Here is a 23,697-nt window from a genome sequence, read left to right as displayed (position 1 = left end):
TGGATACTGTATACCAGGGGTTCTCAAACTCGGTAATCAAGTCCCCACACGGTTCATGTTTTCCAGGTCAGCCAGCAACTGCACAGGTGTAATCATTACTTGCTGACGCATTTTAAAAGATCCACAAGTGGAGCTAATTATCTCACTTGTGATTCTGTGAGGAGACCTGGAAAACATGCACTGGGGTCCTGAGGACCAAGTTTGAGAACCTGTGCGGAGGTGCGTTCTTCCAGAATCCAGTACCTAATTATTATTTATTTCTGCTGATTACCAACTTTGTCAAACCTTCAGTATTCTATTCCATAACAAAGAGACACTTAATCACCTGCAGCAAAGTGTTTATTGATTGCTGATCTCAGGCACAGATCTGACTCCCATTGGAAAACGCTTATTGGTTTTGTGCTATTATGGACTACACTCCCCACTATGCAATCTGTTAGGAGTAATTACTCTAAAAGTCTCCATTCCGTTGCTCATCAGCAGAATTCCACTTTGCAATTTATCTATATGTTTATTGCTTGTGTAGTTTTTGGGCTGTTAAAGGTTTTTTTTTTTTAATACAGCTCGTTCAGCTCACTTTTATTAATGAATACATGTGGTTTGCTTTGCACGGCTCTTTGTTAATGTTTTGGATCTATTCAGGATTAGGCATAATCCTTCTAATGCTGCTGCAGTGACTCTACACAGTCTGACTATTTAATTATTATTTAATGTTACTTTATTATCATTTTTTTAATTGGCACTAATCTAACAGAGCCACTCAGCACCAGTCATTTGTTTCTTTTCTTGTTTGTTTTAACTATAAACTTGGTTTCCCCTACTTTCATAAAAACAGCTTGATTCTAAGTAAATGGGAGCCATTATGGTACCTGTAAACACTGTGGCTCACTTAGGGGCCTATTCATTATGTTAATTATCAGGAGTTGGGCATCCCCCGAGAATTAACATTCCATCAATTGTTGCTCTGGCGTGGAAAATCAGCTCTCTCCACGAATCCTTTCATTGCTACAAAAGTAGCAGTGACAATTAGCACTGCCGAGTCTGAAGGAGCCGGACAGAGGTGGAGCGGGAACAAACGCCATCTGTAGATGGTGAATGTTCCCACTGTCAAGCTCTGATTAATTTAGGTCCCCATACTAGTGTATGAAGACAGCGGGCCACATCGCAAGTGAAAGGTAAGCAGGAGATATCGGTGATACTAGTGTATGGGGACAGAAGGCCACATCAGAAGAGAAGGGTAAGCAGGAGATATTGGTGATACTAGTGTATGGGAACAGCGGGCCATTCCGCCAGAGGAAGGTAAGCAGGAGATATCTGTGATACTAGGGTATGGGAACAGCGGGCCATTCCGCCAGAGGAAGGTAAGCAGGAGATATCGGTTATACTAGGGTATGGGAACAGCGGGCCACATTGGGAAAGAAAGGTAAGCAGGAGATATCGGTGATATCTCTTGTGTTACCTTTATCAAGAATGGCTCCAATATTAAATTTATACAACTGTAGGTGAAACTCTTAATTTTCACCCACTTTTGTTTACATTAAGTGATGATGAATAGATCCCTTAGGGGCCTATTCATCATCACTTAATTTTTACAAAAACAGATGAAAATGAACATTTTCATCTGCAATTCATATCTCCTGCTTACCTTCCTTTTGTGGAATGGCCCGCTGTCCCCATACACTAGTATCACAGATATATCCTACTTACCTTCCTTTCCCGGAATGGCCCGCTGTCCCCATACACTAGTATCACAGATATATCCTACTTACCTTCCTTTCCCGGAATGGCCCGCTGTCCTCATATACTAGTATCACAGATATCTCCTGCTTACCTTCCTCTCCCGGAATGGCCCGCTGTCCCCATACACTAGTATCACAGATATCTCCTCCTTACCTTCCTCTTGCGGAATGGCCTGCTGTCCCCATACACTAGTATCACAGATATCTCCTACTTACCTTCCTCTCCCGGAATGACCCGCTGTCCCCATACACTAGTATCACAGATATCTCCTACTTACCTTCCTCTCCCTTAATGGCCCACTGTCCCCATTCACTAGTATCATAGATATCTCCTACTTACCTTCCTCTGGTGGAATGGCCCGCTGTCCCCATACACTAGTATCACAGATATCTCCTGCTTATCTTCCTCTCCCGGAAACGGCCCACTGTCTCCATACACTAGTATCACAGATATCTCCTGCTTATCTTCCTCTCCCGGAATGGCCCCGCTGTCCCCATACAATTTCTTATCACAGATATCTCCTACTTACCTTCCTCTCCCAGAATGGCCCGCTGTCCCCATACACTAGTATCACAGATATCCCCTACTTACCTTCCTCTGGCGGAATGGCCCGCTGCCCTCATACACTAGTATCACAGGTATCTCCTACTTACCTTCCTCTGGCGGAATAGCCCGCTGTCCCCATACACTAGTATAGGGACAGAATTTATCAAGCTCTAAAAATACAATATTTCAGAGCCTGAGTGCAGTAGCATTCACTATCCTCAGATCCGAAAAGGGGCATCAGCTGCCGCCGCGCCGGGGCAATGATGAATTGCTCTGGATTCCGCGACGAGTTAGAATGTTATTTATCGGGGTCCGTTCGCACCCCGATGATTAACATCACGAATAGGCCCCCTAGTGTTTAATTAATATATACTTGAAGGAGGAAGCTGTCATTTTCAGAAAAAATATTCATTATACCATGAGATAGTATCATCACAGCGGCAATTGTCTCCTAGTCCGGTTCTCAAACTTTCTTGAATGTAGAGTATCATAATTTTCTTCACAGCAACCCCTAGGCCAAAAATTTCTAATTAAAAATTCAGCAAAGATGATTAGTAAGTGCTTATCTGTCATCCAGTTCTGTGATGCTGGTGGACAGGCTTGCGTTTCTGTTTGTCTACATAATGTATTTTATTGCAGGCAAAACCAATGTTGCTGGTTACCAATAACATTGACCAAATATTTGATTTGGTCCTGGATCACCAAACAGCACTGGCACCTCTGCAAGTGCCCCACGACACTCCAGGATGCCAGGACACCCAGTTTGGGAACCTCTGTCCTAGGTGGTGATTCAGCAGGGGACGGAAGTGCCATCACAGCTGCTAATATGGTAGCAGCTGCGACCGCACTATTATGGTAATGCAGCAGTCCAAGGAAGCAGCATCGGATAATCTGCAATCCCATCAGCCGGCTGAGTGGCCCATGGGTCACACAAGCCGGCCACCGCAAATGCGACAAAGCGGCCAGATCCTGGCCTCTTCCCTCCCTCCAAAAAGTGGTGACATGCCTCTGTATTGGGGAATGGAGGCCATCACCGCCCCCTCCCAACCCACAAATGGCACCAGACTGTCAATCACTCTACTACCGCTCTGCGTGCGATCATGCAGGACCCGTTCTGCGCAGGTACAGAACAGATCCTATGCATACTTGCCTACCCTCCTGATTCGGTCGGGAGCCTCCTGAAAATCGGGTACCGCTCCCGGCCCCCCGGAAAGGCAGGCAAGCCTCCTGGGCCCCAGTGAACCGTCCGCCCCCCACTGCACTTAACAGTATAAATCCCGGCAGCGGAGGGGCCGGTTATGCGATTCGCGCTGAATCGCGTCACCGTGGCCCCGCCCCCTGCTGCGCAATGCCATTAATAACGGCATTGAGAAGAGGGGGCTTAGCCATGATGACGCGATCGCGATGTCACAACTCATGCCCCGCCCCCAAATAAGCATCATCGCCGGGCCACTTCCCTTTTTACCACAACCCATCCCCCGCAGAGAAGGCCCGACAGCTCCCTCCCGGAAGGAGGGAGTGAAATGTCCTGTGCACAATGGCATGATTCAGACCCAGTCGCAAGCGCAGAGCGCTCGCAACCGGGTCGATGGTGGCCCACAGCGCATGCGCACGACGGAGCCAGCTCTGTCGTGCGCGTGCGCGAGACCCGGCTAGCAACGGGCAATCCGTCACTCCGGGTCTCGCACCAAAGGGGCGAGCTGTCGATGTTGAGTGACAGCTCGCCCCCTTTGGTGGGCGGCTGCCCAAATGGAGGCGTTCCCATGAGAACGTTTACCATCTGGGGGCGGCCCCACTGACATCACAAGTGATGTCAGTGGAGAGCTTCCGGCTCTGTTAGAGCCGAAAGCTCTCTGGGGCTTGTGATGAACGAGACCCTACCACAAGGGTCTCGACGCAAGCCCGATGGTCGCGATGGTCTTGACCATCGCGACCATCATCATGGCCGCTCGCTATAGCTGTGGGTGATCACCCATAGCTATGAGAGCGGCCGAGAGGCCGCTCCAAAAATAAAAAAGCCCGGCCCTGATTCAGAGCGAGCGGCTCTGAATCAGGCCCATATTCCCAACTATCGTGGATCCGCGTGCAGGCACACATTGGCGAGCACTGCTGAATCACCCCCCTTAGTCCATTCATTATGCTGCATTCTTATAAATATTACTTATATCACCAGAATGTCTGTCTGTGCGCAAACAATGGGTATGCAGTATCCAGTATTATGAAGGAGTTTTATAACTACATAATTTTCACCTTCTCATATTAGAAACAAAAAAATTAATTTGAATAAATTAGTCTTGATTAAAATAATCAAGCGCGGCAGTGAATATTAGTTAAAAAAAAAAAGAAGTTATTAATAAAACATAACCTTTTCCTGGGAACACAAAGAGGGAATTAATGGCGCTATTATCCTACCTCAGTTAGATTTAATGAGTTTCTGCAAAAAAAAAAAAAAGATATTTTTCTTTTATTGCAACAAATCTTTTAGTTTAGAAGTGGTAACCGGTCACAAGTATAGTGTTACAGCAGATTTGTTTTCATGAAAGTGTGATTACCTGCCATAAATATCCTGAAACCCCATATAAGAGCGATAGAACATCAGGAGCCCAGTGCCCACCCATCCTGCCTTACTGCTTTCTGTTTCTATTACCTAAAGAAGGGCTCTCTTATATTGGAGATGTGAGAAAATACATTTGGAAGCCTAAATTGTGAGACGCTGTCTCGGAGAGAGCCAGAGCCTCGCCTGGAAATGAGCTGCTGCGGCTTATAACACTCATACTAAACTATATCATCTGTTTTGGCAGCACAAAAGAGACACTTTGAAGATGACCAAGTATGTGGAACTTGTCATTGTAGCTGATAATCGCGAGGTAAGAAATGAGAAAATCTGGACAGCTTTTTCCCTTTCCTATATTTATATACAATGTGCGGAATAGGTTGTATACATTCCAGACAATGGGATCCTGGAGGCTGCAGAACACACGCTTTTTATAAGGCACCGTACACTGAGATACTTTAGCATGGCGGCACTGGGGTGGGGGGGGTGGGGGGGCCTGATTTCAATATACTGCCCTGCTCTGGGCCAATGATCATTTGATGTGCATAAACTCTTGGGCAATTCTGATACCAGTACAGCCCTACACAGGGGCGTATCTATAATGGGTGCAGGGTGTGCGGGGAGCACGGGCCCCTGGGTCCAGGGGGGCCCCGCACCACACACCCTACACCCATAATATTACTTACCTCTCCGCGCTGTAAAACGACTGAAAAATGGCCGCCGCAGCCATTTTCCCGTCGTTTGCGCATGCGCAGTACAGGGAAAATGGCCACCGCGGTCATTTTCCCGGTGACCTGTGCATACATTATAGACTCCGGCTCTGGCCGCACACAGCTAAGTGCGCTGCCGGCCGCCGGACGGAGAGGAGGGGGCCTGTGTCGGAGAATGCACACGGGCCCCCTCCTCTCTAGAAATGCCCCTGGCCCTACATAATGTGGGGCTGGTGCAGAGTGAGTAGTACACCTATGCACCCATGCAGATTTTGCAGAGTTCATTCACTAATCCTCCTATTGGCTGGGGGGGGGGGGGGGGGTGTCATGTGTGTATATCAAATAAATAGCAAACCGTAATAATAAGTAAAAGACATTGAGGGGTATATTTACTAAAGTGCGGGTTTTTAGAAGTGGAGATGTTGCCCATAGCGACCAATCAGATTCTAGCTATTATCTTCTACAAGGTGCTAGATAAATGATAACTAGAATCTGATTGGTTGCTATGAGCAACATCTCCACTTCTAAAAACCCGCACTTTAGTAAATATTCTCCTATGACTTGATTTTTTTGGCAGAAAACTGTTAGCTATTTAAAAACTAAATGAGTATGGTGGTAGTGAAAGGACGGCCAGAATCAGCGCAGTCCAACAATGCATGAAAAGCTAACAACAGCATACATTGTAGGCACACACCACCCTAGGTGCACAAGCACAGATCAAACACAGACAATCTTGACTTCCCACCCAGTAGGGTGATGGCGTAGTCCTCATCAGGGTGGTCCGGCCAAAAAACCAGTCAACAAAGGTGAGTGCACCGAAAACTTAAAGTATTGCTTCTGGACTGATGACCTTCTGTTCTTTCCCACTCCAATAGCCAACACAATAACCATTATCAGCCGCCAAATACAAAAAATGAAAGCTGGTCAGGGAGCAGGGAATCAGTATGCAATACCTACCGCATTCGGTATTCAATTACGGTTGAAATCCTGACAGCGGAAGCTCGGCAGGGATTAAGATCCCGACAGCTGATTTTGGTAAGTACCCCTAACCCTACCCTCTACCATAACCCTCCCTTAGGGGTGCCCACCCCTAACCTCCCCCCCTAGTGCCTAAACCTAACCCCCCCCCTTCCCGCAGCTTATGCCTAAGTCTCCCGGGGTGTGCCTAACCCCAACCTCCCCACGGGGGTGCCTAACAATAACCCCCCCTTCCCCTAGCCTAGACCTAACCCCCCCAGGGGGTGCCTAATCCTAAATCCCCCCGGGATGCCCTAAAACCTAACTCTCCCCCCCAGTGCTGTCCGCGCCCGGCTTACCTTCATTCGGTATGCCGGGCTTCGGGCTCCCGGCGTAGGTCTAGTGACAGGCGTCAGGATTTCGACGCCTGTCATTAGTACCTTGCCGGGATTTGACAGTCGGGAAGCCGGCGATGGGCACTTCGGCCGTCGGCTTCCTGGCTGCATCCCGGGAACAGAGGTGAATTAGAACTAGGGGGGCCCAATAGCAAAAACGTCATTTGATACAAATTAGTGAAAGTGTTTGTTGCACATAAAATGGTTTACAACATGGGCGTGATGTGTGCCTGGTGTAAATTGGGCGCATATGCTACTGTTGCTGACCGTAACGCATCTGGAGTTCTATATATGGGCTGAAATATACTATCGTTCAATGCTATTTTTTTAGATTGCAAATTATGTTTTTTTATGGCCCCTATTTTTTCTATAGTTGTCATTATTTCTGTTAGATTTGTGTTAATTTGAACAGCATTTGTCACATTAAAGTGACCTTAATCACCAAAGGAAGAAAATAGGAGGGCAAATAGAACAAGTTTAAGGGACAGGAAAAACTGTGCATTGGAAAGTTCATAGTGTAGCCCATTAGACTCTTCACACAGGGTCAATCAGATCAACAGAATGCTCACACATAGCCAATCAGATCATCAGAATATTAACACATGGCCAATCAGATCAACAGAATGTTCACATACGGCCAATCAGGTCAACAGAATGTTCGCACATGGCCAATCAGGTCAACAGAATGTTCGCACATGGCCAATCAGATCAACAGAATGCTTGAACATAGCCAATCAGATAGTCAGAATGCTTGCACATGGCCAATCAGATTAACAGAATGTTCGCACACAGCCAATCAGATCATCAGAATGTTCATAGTAGCAGGAGATGACAATTAGAGAGGAGGGCAGTGTTGCATATGACAGGGGCAGTGCTACCACGGGAGGAGGGCAATTGAGGTAAGTGGCAAATCATTGATTGAGTCTTTACTAGAGCAGGTCCCAATAAGTGCAACGTAGTGATCAGAGGCTCCTAACGCTGAAGCCAAATTATTCTTACTATAACCAGGATTTTTGAGGGCGTGCAAAATAATATTTTTGGCAAAACACACCTATAAAATCGATGTCAGTTCTTCTGTTATCACAAATCTGAGGCTTTAACTGTCTTGCATGGTTTTGAATGCAAAAAGACTCGCTTCAGGTCTCTGTGTAATAAGATAAATTTAGATACCTCATTAGACTTACAATGAATGGCAACTTTTTTAGCCAGTGAACAGAATCTACCTGTCAGATTTGTCTTCTCCGCACGGGAGAGAAAAATCAATAATGTATAAAAGTATAACAACAGCGTAATTGCATTTGCCCGTGTAATGTACATCTTATGAATATATAACGTTGAATACAATTATTGGAGTTATGCTGCTGAGTGCTGGAGAGGGGTATGAAATGTAAATATCTTCTCTGTAAGGTACAGTATAGATGCGTTTCTGACTCACAAGCCAAAATCTATTTAAATGTAAAGTGTTGTGTATTTAACGTGTTGCTGGAGGTTCTGCGCTAAATAAATTGACTGACGGATATGTTGTATGATAAAGCCATACCGGAGCTCACCGTACGATGGTCTATAACTCGGCTCAGTGAAGGGTATACACTGCAGAGCTCCTGACATAGTGCCCTGAGTTATTTTACAAATGTATTACTTTTTCTTTTCCATTTATTTTGAGTTGATTTACAGCAACCTTTTTTATATTATTGCATCACTACACTACACCAGTATGATACACAGAACTATCACCATTTGTTAGTGTTGTAATCATGAGCATAGCAGGAGCCAATACAAGTTATATAAATACTGTAGGTCTGTGGGTTTTGGCCATTTGGACATATTGGCAATCCCCCTGCAGGGAAGAGGCATGTAGATAAACAGTCATGGTGGCGTATATACTTAGGAAGTATTCAATCCACTGGCCTCATTGCTGTTTATTAATGAAGAGCTGTAGCAACAGTAACTATGGAGCTTGGGCAGGTGTTTGAACGGAATCGGTATGAAATACCAACAGTTGGGATCCTTGCGGTCAGAATCCCGATGCCGGGATCCTTGCGGTCGGAATCCTGACAGGGTTAACATACTGACACTTGTTGGTCAGTATGTTAACCCTCCCCCTCTCCCTAACCCTCTCTATTTGGTGCCTAACCCTAACTCTCCCCCCCTAGTGCCTGAACCTAACCTCCCCCTCCCCCTCTCCCTACCCCTCTCTATTTGGTGCCTAACCCTAACTCTCCCCCCCTAGTGCCTGAACCTAACCTCCCCCTCCCCGCTCCCTAAACCTAACCCTCCCGCCTTAGTGAGTAATCCTAACCCTCCCCCTCAAGCCTAACCCTAAACGTAACCCTCCCCCCGCCCCCCAACGATGTTACTTGCCTTCGGCATCTCGGTGGTCAGGATGCCAACGCCGGGATTCTGACCGGCATCGGTATTCTGGCGCCGGTAACGTAAGCGTCTGCATTCATGTCCGCCGGATGCCAAACGCATACCGTTTGATCATTAGATGACAGGTTTTCTAAATATATACACTGCTTCGCAGCTTTTACATGAAGTTTGCATATGGGATGAGTATTCAACCCAATCAGAATCCCGATGCAGGCATCCCAACAGGTTAGAATACCGACACTCGTCGGTCAGTATTCTAACCCTCCCCTTAGTGCCTAACCCTAACCGCCCCCCCCAACCCCGCAAGTTACCTTCAGGATTCCTGCGCCGGGACGCCAGAATCCCAGTAGTCGGGATATCCCTTTGCATATGTAGCACAATGGCGGAACCCATGATTTAGCAAGGCTCTTGATAAATGTGAAAGTGTGTGCAAAAAGGATGCATTACAATAGTGTAAATGTAATTCACACTATATCTAGATAATGATATAAATCAATCCAGCCTTAAATATCAAATAGCAATAAAAATACATAAAGGACCTATGCACATATATAAAACAATATAACATTTATATGTGATCACCAATAGAGAACAATGTAAATGAATTATATTATATATGATGCCACTATCGATGGTAGACCTAGGTTAAATCGATGTCCGGTCTGAGTTATAACTGTATCAAAAACTGTCTCAGACACCCAAATGTCATTCCACCAAAATAATAGCTGTCCTTACTTATTTGCCGCAACACAAAATATTGTTTGTCTGGCCCAAATAATAAACAAACTATAGCAACAATGTACCTTGTAGCGAAGGGTTTCACAAATCAGATGATGGGTTTCTGGCTGCTGCAATGTTGGTCCGCAACACAGAGAATATATAGTAAATATCTGTTGTGACCACGAAAGAGGAAAAGTTCACCAAAGACTTTGGTCCATACAATAAGCATGTCCAGTGTTTATGGCAGCGGGTTCTACCACTGCTCCAGCCCCATCTACCTTAGGCACATTTTTTCAGTGCCACCACAAACTATTTGGCCCATTATTTTGCTTAAAAAGTGGAGTAGGTGCCTGTTGCAGCCCAACAGCACAAAGCTTGTCACTTCCTTTGGCTCCATACAGTCACAGCCCCGAGGTTGGGCGAGGAACAGCCCTGTTTTTATCCGAGGAGCCACTGCATCAGGGCCCAGATTGCCTCTGGCCAGTACCTGTATAGGGAGGCAAATAAACTGTACTGGAGGCCTTTATTGGAGCTGATAATAGACTTGAAGTGTTTAATATTACATCAGTAAATAATATTAAAGCTGGAGAAAATGCCAGTGTCCAATGCACCCATCTCCCATCGTCCTTACATCACCTATACACCACTGACTGCACAGCGGAATTGTGTACACAGTTATACCTGTAATAATATATACTTTATTATATTACATATATTATGACATATTTAATTCTACTGTTTTTTTTGTTTATTTCAGTTTCAGAGACAAGGAAAAGATGTGGACAAGGTTAAACATAGACTACTAGAAATGGCAAATTATGTGGATAAGGTCAGTGCCTTTGTGTGGATACTACTGGTACATATTATTATGTTGCTAGTGAAGGGACCTGGGTCACCTCAATGTCTGCCCCAGCTCCCCCACTGTCTGGACCCGCCCCTGGCTCTGACTGCTGCTGATCCTGCCCACAACCGCCACTCTTTCTCATCTTCGTCCTGTCCATCACCCCTCCCCCCCCACACACACAGTCAGTGGCGGATTTCTCACGAGGCACGGGAGGCACATGCCTAGGGGCGTCTCCTGCTGAGGGTGGCACTGCAGCCCTCACCCCCTGCATCAGAGCAGCTGCTGATCCTTTATTTGTGTAGCAGTACCAGCGGGAAGATGGGGGAGTGGGGTCCCGGGCGGCAATTTGGGTGTGTAGAGAGGTAGGAGCTACCTCTCCTGCTGGGTCCCGGAGGCTTCAGCTTCAGGACCAGCCATCCCAGCCATCATTATGGGGGTGGAGGCAGAGCTATCTGTTTTTTTATGCAGAGCCGCCCAGTAGCTATGACAGGTAGCACTGAATAAACCAAGCCGGCTCTGGCACCGCCCCCACCACGACGTCTTTTGCCGCGTCCGCTGTGGGCGATTTCTTTAAAACTGAAATGCCCACATACAGCGTGTCGTGCCTGTGATAATCTGTCCCGGTGCGTCTTTAGATGAGTGCACTATTGGATGCACTATCAAAACTTTCATCTAACCACCTAAAGTCTGCCTATCCAGCACCCCCACCCCAGTTACATCTCAGATACACCCACTAAAATCCTCACTCCCAGCGCCCAAATTCATTCTGCTACTCCGTGGGGTTACAAACGAGATACATACGTCTTGCAACTCAGACGTATGCGCAGTACTAACTGAACATCGGTCATTGCGTGTAGTTAGCATGCAACTCATAATCAGACCCTCAAAAAGAGTAGGAAGGTACTGTGGGGGTCTATGTAATAATCCTTGTAGCAAGATAATGTGGAGAGAATTAAAGTACCAACCAATCATCTCCTAACTGTTACTTTACAGGCTGTGTTTGAAATATGACAAGTTAGGAGCTGGTTGGCTGGTATATTTAATAAACCAGGGGGGGGGAGTGGGAAAGGCTGGGCAGGGCAGTCTGAGCACTGATCTGGTACAGTCATATATTTAATAAACTTGGGGGGGGGGAGTGAGAAAAAGCTGGGCAGGGCAGTCTGAGCACTGGTCTGGCTTAATACATTTTGGCCAAAATATATATATATTTTTTTATTGTGTCTGAATAAGGTAGCGGAGGAAGGGAGGTTGTGGAGGGCAGGGGAGGAGAGGATTGTAGGGGGGGGGCTGCCTATTTTGTCAGACCCGGGCCCCACAATTTCTGATGGCAGCCCTACCTGTATGCCCTAAACAAATCTCTACAAACACTTTGCATGTGCCTCTATAATGATCCCGTTGCCTATTTGTAGAGCACACAATAACATAGTATTTCCTAGGACACATATGTTTTTTGCCATGTAAATGATGCAATCTTCATACTGTATCAACAGAGTTCCAATTTTCTGCTCAAATCATACAGGAGCATGTGTAATATAATGACTGTATTAACTACTGTAACTTGTGACTGAAACATCTGTAAATTAGAAATAAAAAATGTTACATTACATTCAACCCAATCACTTAATGGGTGGTGCCAATAATAAAACATAGCCTTCAATTTCACACAAAATCATGGTCTATTCTTTCTTTAGCTGCATACACACACAACGATTTTTTTAATGAACGATTTGAGTAAACGATTTTTTCCCTTGAAAAAATTTACTAAAATCGTTTACTAAAGTTGTTCATTTGCTAAATGTCATGAACGATTTTTATGAACTACAAACGATTTTTGCATATTCCCTTAATGAAAATCGTTGAGTTGACAAGTCTGACTGAACGACAAACTACAAACGACAAACTACAAACGTGAACGCGCATGAACGATAATCGTTCATCGTTTGACTCAGAAAGTGAACGATTTTTGCCATCAATTATCGTTAAACGATATCGTTTAACGATAATCATTAAAAAAATCGTTGTGTGTGTATGCAGCTTTTCTGATAACTAAGGGGTATATTTACTAAAGCGAGAGTTTTTAGAAATGGAGATGTTGCCCATAGCAACTAATCAGATTTTACTTAACATTTAACTAGTACCTTCGAGAAGATAATAGATAGAATCTGATTGGTTGCTATGGGAAACATCTCCACTTGTAAAAACTCTCACTTTAGTAAATACTGTATGCCCCTTTAGTGCCTACATTGTAAATTTGCAGCACAATTGCTTAAAGAAAGGTTCATTCATTTGTTCAATTGTTTGTTGAATGTTCTAAAGTAAATGATTACGAAGTAGATAGTGAGATAAACAGTACATGGCAAACAGGTGGGTGGGGTGGAAAAGTGGGACGAGGTGACAATGTTTTTTAGGAATCAAAACTAGGAAGATTCTTTATTCACAGACAAATGGAATGGATGATACCTGGGGAGTTCATACTGTTTCCATGTGGCTGAGTCGTCTCTCTCCAAAGCTTAGTACATAGACCTCTCAACCTTGTAGTTTATTGAGGTAATGTGGTGGGGGGGGTGTTAATGTGAGGTTTATGTAGGAGGTAATCATTATGTTCATTTTATAAATATAGTTAAGCTTGCAATCTCCATAGGCTCTTTTTAATTAGTCCTGCAGAGTTATACTTCTTTCTTTGAGAGGAAGGGGAGTGAATATCTCCCTTAAATGTTCAAATCTGAGAAAAGCCACTTGATTTATCACTCAGATTGAAACTTCACCACTTAATCAAATGAGAGTCACATCAGTAAGCCCAATATCCTGTGGGTAAGGCGTTGATTAATTCAGTCCTTCAAGACATGATAATAATGTACCTTTTCTTTCACAACATTATCATAAAGCTACATTACATTCTGTTTTGTAGCAAAGTCAGTGCAATAACTGCTAGAGCTGATAACATTTAAAACTGACTATAATTATCATACCAAAAAGGATCTCTTCCCAGCCTGATTTGTGTGCAGCGATATTCCGAGTTAAATTATTCATCTGTAACATTTGTGCATGTTTTATTGCTGTCACCTCTGCAATTATGAAAAGATGTAAAGATGTTTTTAAATAAATAAATACCTGCAATAAATATATAAAAAACAACATACTGAGGGCTTGATTCAGAGATGTACGCTAATGCATTTGCAAGTGCGTTCTCTTACGGATCGTGGTTGCTAAAATATGCTAATGTCTTCCAAAGCTTAGCCGAGGATAAGAATACCCACTGCTGCCTTCTCATATCTGTCCGACGATGTGCGACAGCGTAAACATTGGTAACATTGACGCAGATCGGACAGCCATGCAGGCAGTAAGTCAAGTCTGACCTGCCTCAAACACTAGGGCCCTCCTGACACGCAGAGAGCTCTCAAGCTGCCAAGGTCACTGACTTGCTGAATATTTCAGAAGGAGATCACAATGTCTAATTTATGCACGCCTATGAAACAGTGTTTAGACGGTCCGAGATGCCTTTTCTAACCACCCCCGTACGCTGACTACCTGTCACTCACTTTGCAAGTGGTTCCCCTGTACGAGAGCATTCGCAATGCAATCACTGCATATGCGCAGTGCAGCATTCGTGTATGTGCAATAGCAAACAATCGCTCGATCTGCAATAATATTGGCATTTGTGTCAGTCTCTGAATCAGGCCCCTAGTCTGTAATTGAAAGCTGCTGAAAAGGTAAATGCGCTAGACGCATTTAGGGTGTTAGCATAAGAACGTCACATTTAGCGTAGCAAGCAGGATCACACAGTTTCACCAAAATGTTGTTACTTCAAAGCACACTTTTGTTTCAAATATGTACTGATTATTGTACAGTTTATTAGTTGGATAAATCCCATTTTAAATAGTGACATCTTAATATGCTCCAGGACCTCCTGTTGCCATCTGCACAGCTAGTCAGCATAGCGGGCCTGATTCAGAGCCGCTCGTAAGCGGCCGCTCGTTCGCTCCGAGCGATGTTCGCACATCTGCGCATGCGTATGGGTCATAATGCGCATGCGCCAACCAGTCATTGCGGTCGGAAATCGAGCGCTCGCAAAATAGCGAGTGCCTGCTAATTTGAGTGACAGGATGAGGCGTTTGTGGGTGGTAACAGGGGAAGGTGCATGAAAACGGGGGAGTGGTGATCCGAACGCAGGCGTGCCAAACGGTCAAAACGGGCGTTTTAAGGGTGTGCATAATTAACAAAGTAGAGTCATCGACCACGTCACTTGGTTGTTTCTTAGCCTGAACTGTTCGCATGATTGCGGTAGGAAAATCCAACCACAAGCACTGCGAGCAGTTCAGACGCCTTTCGATGTACTCGATTAATCAAATAAATAGCAGAGTTGATGTAGGATGTGAGCGCATGTTTCGTTCGCTCGCTCAGACATAGAGGCGTCAACAGACCGCAAAGAGTGAGCACTCAATTTAAATAGCCGGCCCCTTTTTCTGAACGAGCGAACGCAAATAGCGTCCGGCTCTGAATCAGGCCCAGTGTCCGTTTTCTTTCATGCAAGAAATATAAACTTTGTGCTTGCAAAAAGCTCTGTATTTCCCTTGTGCACACAGTGGGGCTGCTTCAGAGTTGCACACAAGATCACTTTATGGACAGAGCTCACGGTTTTTAGTAACTGCACGTGTGTCGAGGTCTGCATATTCAAGTTTTGCGCAACTACGCAGGTTTCAGATTCATACACAGCTCCGTTACACTTCCACCTTAGTGGGCATAACTGGTGGCAGCTGGGTATTCTCACGTAGGATATGCATGCCGCAGGGGTGTAGACAGAACTGTGGGCTATTCAAAACTGTGCATGGAGATCTGGCGCCAGGGATATGGTTGTTGTAAATGCACGCTGAGAATGAGGATGATGGCTACTTTTACAAACAAATGTATATTGGCAGTACAGTCGCATAAATTAGGCCAACTTTTTTTAATACAGTTGAAGATGCCCACATGCGGCCGAATTATGTGTAACTCTAAGTCAGTCTTTTTCTTTTATCTATACAGTATGTTTACAGTTTTTTGTTTAAAGCGCATACATTTGCAAAGTACTTTACACGCACATTAGTGGGCCCTTATTCTTGGAGTACACCAAACATTAAATTACAATACATAAAAAAAAAAAAGTTGTGTTTTTTATTTCCACCCACCAAATATCAAAAAATTCTGAATTGACAGCGAATTAGGCATTTTCCAACCTTATCCCATGTGGGGCATTTGTGAACTACCTAGGTTTTATAATGTGTGGGGTGGGGGGGGGGGGGGCTTACATTATTGCCAGCAGGTTTTCTAGTCTAACCTCCTAAACAGAATATTAACAGAATGTGAACATAGGTGAAACACATTTCCTATTTAAAGTCAGACTATGCCTAGACATGGTACAAAAGTAGACCTTTCTGTAGATGTATCATGTAGTTGTAATAACTATTCTGTGGAGAACACCTACTGTATGTTCCAGTCTAGATAAAAACACCAACAGTTTTGCTATCCCTTAATGTCTACTACAGAAAGTTTGCAAAATCAATTCTGCAGCACACAAGAAAAGATTCCCGTCTTAATCAGAATCTGTACTGATTAAAGCAGAGGGTCTGATTCAGAGCCGCTCGCAAAAAGCGAGCGCTCGCTTTGAATCAGGGCGGCAGCTTTTTAAAAAAAAAAAAACTGGCCTCCTGGCCGCTCGCTAAGCTGTTGGTGACCACCCACAGCTTTTGCGAGCGGCCAGGTGATGGTCGCGATGGTCACGACCATCGTGCTTGCGACGAGACCCTTGCGGTAGGGTCTCGTTCCCGCAAGCCCCAGTAGGGTTCCTGCTCTACAAAACGGGACGAGCTGTCGATCAGCATCGACAGCCGCCCCGTTTGTAGCGAGCCCCGGACCGAGTGAATTTCTCACACGCTCCGAGGCTTGCGCGTGCGCAATGCCCCACCGTCAACCCGCTTGCGAGCGCATAGCGCTTGCGAGCGGGTCTGAATCAGGCCCAGAGTACGGTAGCATGTTAGGAGAATGATCAATTTGTTTAATACCGTCTTTAATTAGATAGACCAGAAGATGATTATGGCTCCCCACCCCCACTAATAAAATGTAATACAGTATATTGCATTTTTGCCATGCCAACATAAGAATTTGTTCTCTTGAATGTTGTATATATTGATATCCACTTTTATTATTTATATTATAGTTTTTCAGGCCACTGAACATTCGAGTAGCGCTGGTCGGAGTGGAAATTTGGAGCGATGCTGATAAATGTGCAATAACTCAAGATCCTTTCAACAGTCTTCACGAGTTCCTGGACTGGAGAAAGCTGACGTTACTACCTCAGAAGGCTCATGACAACGCTCAGCTAGTAAGGTCTGCTCTTCCATTCACTTACCTGGTGTACACTGCTGGAGGTCTGTGCATTAGGAATACTGCTGCTGATTGGATGCCCGTAAATATATGTTATGTGCATTCAATTGTGCCCAGGCGCCTGTGGCTCAGTTTAGTCCCCTGCCAGAGAGATTACTCTAAACTGGTCATAATATACATCTTGTACCTTCATAAATCATGTACTTCATCTATTATTCATTGATGTTGTGTTTCTGGGGCTAAGGGGTCTATTTACTAAGCAGTGTTAGGAGACAGAGTGAAAAGTGATAAGGTGCCAGCCAATCAGCTCCTAACTGTCATTTTTCAAACACAGCCTGTGAGATGATAATTGGGAGCTGATTGGCTGGCACCTTATCACTTTCTTATCACTTTTCACTCTGTCTCATAATACTACTTAGTGAATAGACCCCTAAATCACATATTTGCTAATACTTAAAAAAAAAAAAAATTAAATTGTCTTTTAGTAAACATGTGATTTAGCCCCCAGAAACACAATGTCGATGGGAGCCCTAAACCTAACCCTCCCCCCCCGCGGCTGTCCGCTCGCGGCGCCCGGCATCACTACGATCGTGATGCCGGGCGCCGGTCTCCCGGCGTCGGGGAAATGCGGGCGTCTACATCTAGACGCCCGGCATTTCACCCATGCCAGGATAAGACAGTCGGGAAGCCGGCTGCCGGTATTTAGGCAGTCGGCTTCCCGATTGCTTCCCCATGTGTTATATACAATTTTCACCATTGGGTGGTAAATAGAGGCCCTTACAAACTTTTGGCATGGGGCCGTCAAATACCTAGTTACACTCTACGTTCACCTGCACCCCACGTTCACCTGCACCCCAGGCTTTTTCCCACTACTCTGGCTGCTACTGAAGTAGAGTGTGATTGGTGCAACATCATATGACTGCACAAGGTAGGACATCCGAGTCAGATCCTAAGAGGATGGAGTGCAACCTAATCAAAAAGAGAAGGACGTTTGTGTAAAATTAAAGGCTGTACGCCCATTTGAAAAGCAAAGAACACCCTCTATGTGTCTTTAGCACTTTAAAAAAATGGCAATCCCTAAAATGAGCTACTCAGCGAGAGCACACAGATCACACAAAGATTAAAGTTGCTGCCCATACAGTATGTAATGTAACGTATAATGCATACACGGATTGTGAGCTGAACATGTCAATTCACAAAGACACGAGTCACTCAGTGATGTCATCAGTTCTTAGTGATTCTCCAGGCTGCATTCTCATGATTATTATTTCAGTATTCCTTTCACCTACCCCCCTCCCCAATGAAGGTAAGGGTGCTAGGAGCAAAGCAAAAAAAAAAAGCCAGCACCTTCGCTCCTGGAACAAACCATGTTGCAGTGTAAGGGGTACAGGGTAAATGCTGACTGATCTTGCATGTAGCCCACAAATGCTGGACAGCTTAAAAAAATAAATAAAATCTAATTGTTTATTGTCACTACAACATAAAAAAATGCATAAGTGAAATTACAATGCAATACACTCAATCATGGCTCACCTAAAGTTAAAATACACAGTATTAAAGGTTTAGGCTAACAATTACAGAGGGAAAGAAACTGTTCCGCAACCTGCTGGTTCGGTATCCAAGACACCTTAAACGTTTCTTGCCGGGCAACAATGAGAAAAGCGAGTAACATGGATGACTAGGACCAGAGATAATTGTATTGGCCTTAGTTATACTCCTAGAAAATATGTCATCCAACTTAGGCAGGGGTTGGCCAATGATTTATCTCAGCAGCTTTAACTGCTCTATCTAAAGAGCTGCGATCAGAACACTTGGAATTCCCATACCACACCGTAATAGAATAAGTCAAAAGACTCTCAATTACGCAGCGGTAGAAATTCACAAGTATGGGCTTTGATAGGCGCACTGCTCTGAGCCTACATAGGAAGAAAAGATGTTGCTGAGCCTTACCAACCACAGCTGAGATGTGAGAAGACCAGGATAGAGCCTCAGTAAAGTTAATGCCTGGAAACATAATCCCACTAACCATGTCTACCTTCTCGCCATTCAAAAACAATGGCTGTGGGGTGATTTTCCTAGATCTTCTAAAATCTATAGCCACTTCCATAGTTTTCGTACTATTTAACAACAAATTGTTATTCCCCCCCCACTTAACAAGCTGCCTCACCTCCTCCCTATAACTGTCCTCCTCACCCTTAATAATCAGACCCACAAGCGTAGTGTCATCCACAAATTTTACAAAAAACTTGGACTCCGTATTTGTAGTACAATCAGACGTGTATAATGAATATAAAAGGGGGCTTCAAACACACCCTTGAGGGACTCCTGTGTTCAGTACGAGCTCAGACGAGAGAGTAGAACCCATCCTGACTGACTGTGGACGATTAGTCAGAAAGTCTAACAACCAGTTAAATGTGGGCACATCAAAACCAATCTCTCAGAGCTTGGCAATTAATACTGCTGGCACAACGGGGTTGAAAGCGGAACTATAGTCCACAAACAACAATCTTACATACGAATCCCTATTCTCTAAATGACATAGAACCTTATGTAAAACCATAATAGCAGCATCCGTGGTGGATCTATTTCACCTATACGCAAACTGGTGACAGTCAAAATCCACTGGTATGCCGTTCATAAGGTGGCCCAAAACAACTCTTTCAAAGCACTTCATAAGTAATGATGTGAGAGCAATTGGGCGGTAGTCATTTAGACTGGTTACTACTGCAGATTTGGGGACAGGAACAATTTGTAGAAGCTTTAAAACATTGCGAAACAATACACTGAGCTAGTGAGAGGTTAAAAATCTTAGTAAAAATACTGGCTAATATGATCAGCACACATACGTAATACTCTACCCGGAAAGCAGTCCGGACCTGGTGCCTTCCTAGCATTAGTTCTACATAGGCAAAGCCTGACCTCAGACTCGGATAAATTCAAGAGACTATCTGATGGGGGCACGGGGCATCACATATTTTTACTGCAGGGATCGAGTTAACCTCCTCAAACTTTGCATAGAATTGTCTGCTGCTGAAGAGCCATCTTTCTTATGAATACAGGTATTTAAGTCTTTATATAATCAGTTATATGCTTAGGGCCTGATTCAGACCCACTCGCGAGCGGCTGTCCGCTCGCAAGTGGGTCGATGTTATGGACTGAGCATGCGCACGACGGAGGGAGCTCCGTCGTGCGCATGCGCTAGACGCGACGAGCGAAGGAAAGTCCTTCGCTCGTTGTGTCTGATCAAAGGGGGCGTGCTGTCGATGTTGATTGACAGCACGCCCCCTTTGGTAGGCGTGCCGGGGGCGTGCCTCCCTGACGGGGGCGTTCCCACGGGAACGCCTCCCGTCAGAAGCCGGCCCACTTACATCACTAGTGATGTCAGTGGGAGTGATTTTGGCTCTGATAGAGCCAAAATCACTCCGGAGCTTGCGGTTGAAAACCTCAACCGCAGGCTCCGGCTCGCAATTTCGATGGTCGCGATGGTCTCGACCATCGCGGCCATCAAAATGCACGCTCGTATAGCCTGTGGGTGGTGACCCACAGCTATACGAGCGTCCAGAAGGACGCTCCATTTTCATGGAGGCCGGCCCTCATTCAGAGCGTGCGCTCTGCTCAGAGCGTACGGCTCTGAATGAGGGCCTTAATCCCTTGCCACATTGACCACATTCCCTAAAGTGACTTTCAATTTTATTTGAGTATGCCTCTTTAGCCAAGTGGATACCCTTTTTCAGATTTGAATGGGCAATTTTATAAGCTTTGCTATCTTTAGCCCTAAATGCCCTATCCCTAGATCTTAACAGAGAATGGACCTGAACTATTCATCCATGGCTTCTCATTAGAAAATAAGCGAATTAACGTTTTACTAGAAACACTCTCTATACAACAATTAAGGTACATCAAAACCATAGAGGCCAATAAATCTACATTGATGCTTTAATCCACCGTTGCCTCCTCAACAAACAAGTCCCAGTTAGAACATTCAAGGCAGCCCTGCAAACTTAACAGAGCCCCTTCAGGCCAAACAGTGACCTTCCTAGTAACCGGCCTAGACCTTTTAATCACTGGAATATACTTAAAAACCAGGAGTACGGAGGAATGATCTGATTGCTCAATATGAGGGCATGAGACGGTCGTATAAGCATCACTGATATATATATATATACTAGGGGTGTGCACCGGCCACTGTTTTGGATCTGGATTGGTTTTGCCAAAACCACCCTTCCGTGTTTTGGGTTCTGGGTTTTGTGTTTTGGATCTGTATTTTTTTTTAAAAAAAGCATAAAACAGCTAAAATCACAGAATCTGTGGGTTTTTATGCTCCTATGCTATTATTAACCCCAATAACCTTAATTTCCACTAATTTCCTGTCTATTCTGTACACTGAACACCTCACAATAGTGTTTTTATGTCCAAAAGGTTGCACCGAGGTAGCTGGATGACTATGCTAAGCGACACGAGTGTGCGGCACAAACACGTGGCCCATCTAGGAGTGACACTGCAGTGGCAGACGGGATGGCAGTTTGAAAAACTAGGCCCCAAACAGTACATAATGCAAAGAAAAAAAAGAGGTGCAAGATGGAATTGTCCTTGGGCCCTCACACCCACCCTTATGTTGTATAAACAGGACACGCACACTTTAACTAACCAATCATTTCAGCGCCAGGGTCTGCCATACAACTGTGGCTGAAATGATTGGTTCACAAAACAAGCTGGCAATTAATCTGTCCCTGCACAAACTGGCTCTACGGAGGCAAGATGTTTGTCCTCATCCTCCTCATCCACCGATTCCTCACTCTCTTCAGTGTTGTGTATATCCTCATCCTCACAGAGTTTTAATTCGTCCCCGCTGGAATCCACCACCACAGGTACCTCTGTATGTTCTGGAGGCTGGTCTCCCTGGAAGAGTTGATAATTCATTTTTATGAACATCATCTTCTCCACATTTTGTGGAAGCAACCTCCTACGCCTTTCGCTGACAAGGTTCACGGCTGCACTAAACACTCTTTCGGAGTACACACTGGAGGGGGGGCAACTCAGGTAAAATATAACCAGTTTGTACAGAGGCCTGCAAATTGCCTCTTTTTCCTGCCAGTGCAGATACGTACTGTCTGACAAGCCTACTTGGATGCTGTCACCGATGTAATCCTACCACCATTCTGTCAATGGTAACAGTATCATATGCAGTGAAAGTAGACATGGCAGAAATTGTTGCCAGGTCCTTCAGTCCGGACCAGATGTCCAAACTTGGTCCTGCCTGCCCTGCATCACCATCAGCGGGTTGCTTAGGATACCTAAGTTTTTTTCTGGCAGCCCCAGTTGCGGGAGAAAATGAAGAAGGAGCTGTTGACGTGTCACGTTCCGCTTCAGCTGACAGTGTTTTCACCAGCAGGTCTTTGCACCTCTGCAGGCTTGTGTCGGCCGGAAAGAGAGACACCACATAGGCTTTAAACCTAGGATCGAGCACGGTGGCCAAAATGTAGTGGTCTGATTTCAACAGATTGACCACCCTGGAATCCTGGCAAAGTGAATGAAGGGCTTCATCCACAAGTCCCACATGCCGAGCGGAATCGCACCGTCTTAGCTCCTCCTTCACTTTCTCCAGCTGCTTCTGCAAAAGCCTGATGAGGGGAATGACCTGACTCAAGCTGGCAGTGTCTGAACTGACTTCACGTGTGGCAAGTTCGAAGAACTGGAGAACCTTCCACAACATGGAAATCATTCTCCACTGTGCTTGAGTCAGGTGCATACCCCCTCCTTTGCCTATGTCATAGGTGGATGTATAGGCTTGAATGGTCTTTTGCTGCTCCTCCATCCTCTGAAGCATATAGAGGGTTGAGTTCCACCGCGTCACAACCTCTTGCTTCAGGTGATGGAGGGGCAGTGTTTGCTGGCGCTCCAGTCTTCGGCACACAGTCGCTGAATGGCGAAAGTGGCTAGAAATTTTTCGGGCCACCCAAAGCGTCTCCTGCACGCCCCTGTCGCTTTTCAGAAAATTCTGCACCACCAAATTTATTGTGTGAACAAAACACGGGACGTGCTGGAATTTGCCCAGATGTATATTTGTGATATCTTCTTAGAACGCAGTTCTTCACTGTGCTTTTGCCAGCTTAACTCGTTTGATTTTTTTAGCTGGATGAGGGCTTCCATCGTCATGTGAAGCTGATCCACTAGTCATGAACATAAGGAAAGACCTTAGCCGTTCCTTGCCACTCCGTGTCGTAAATGGCATATAGGCAAGTTTACGTTTCTCCTCAGATGATTTACATTTTTTTTTTAAGGTAATTTTCCTGAACTTTGTCATTTGGGATTGTATATGCCCTCTACAATGACATTGGTCATCGGCCTTGGCAGACGACGTTGATGGCATGTTATTGCCTATGTCATGATTAGTGGCAGCAGCACTAGGAGGAAGTGGTTCTTGATCTTTCCCTATTTTATTTTTATCTGAGAAAGTTTGGTCCTCTATTTATGTTATATTGATATATACGTGCGGCTAAA

General features: G+C 45.0%; 1 protein-coding gene across 1 annotated transcript in view; it reads left to right on the top strand.

The window, feature by feature from the left end:
* ADAM12 (ADAM metallopeptidase domain 12) overlaps positions 1-23,697 on the top strand; it is a 736,937-nt gene that overhangs the window by 407,258 nt on the left and 305,982 nt on the right. Inside the window, exons 7-9 of the mRNA XM_088452195.1 lie at positions 5,088-5,153; positions 10,750-10,821; positions 17,030-17,199. Coding sequence (XP_088308321.1) covers positions 5,088-5,153; positions 10,750-10,821; positions 17,030-17,199 — 308 coding nt within the window. The remainder of the gene's footprint in view (positions 1-5,087; positions 5,154-10,749; positions 10,822-17,029; positions 17,200-23,697) is intronic.

Source organism: Taudactylus pleione, unplaced genomic scaffold, assembly GCF_031769625.1.
Source record: "Taudactylus pleione unplaced genomic scaffold, aTauple2 ptg000034l, whole genome shotgun sequence".
NCBI lineage: Eukaryota > Metazoa > Chordata > Amphibia > Anura > Myobatrachidae > Taudactylus > Taudactylus pleione.
Note: the sequence above shows the minus strand (reverse complement) of the source record. Positions and strands in the feature narration are given on the sequence as shown.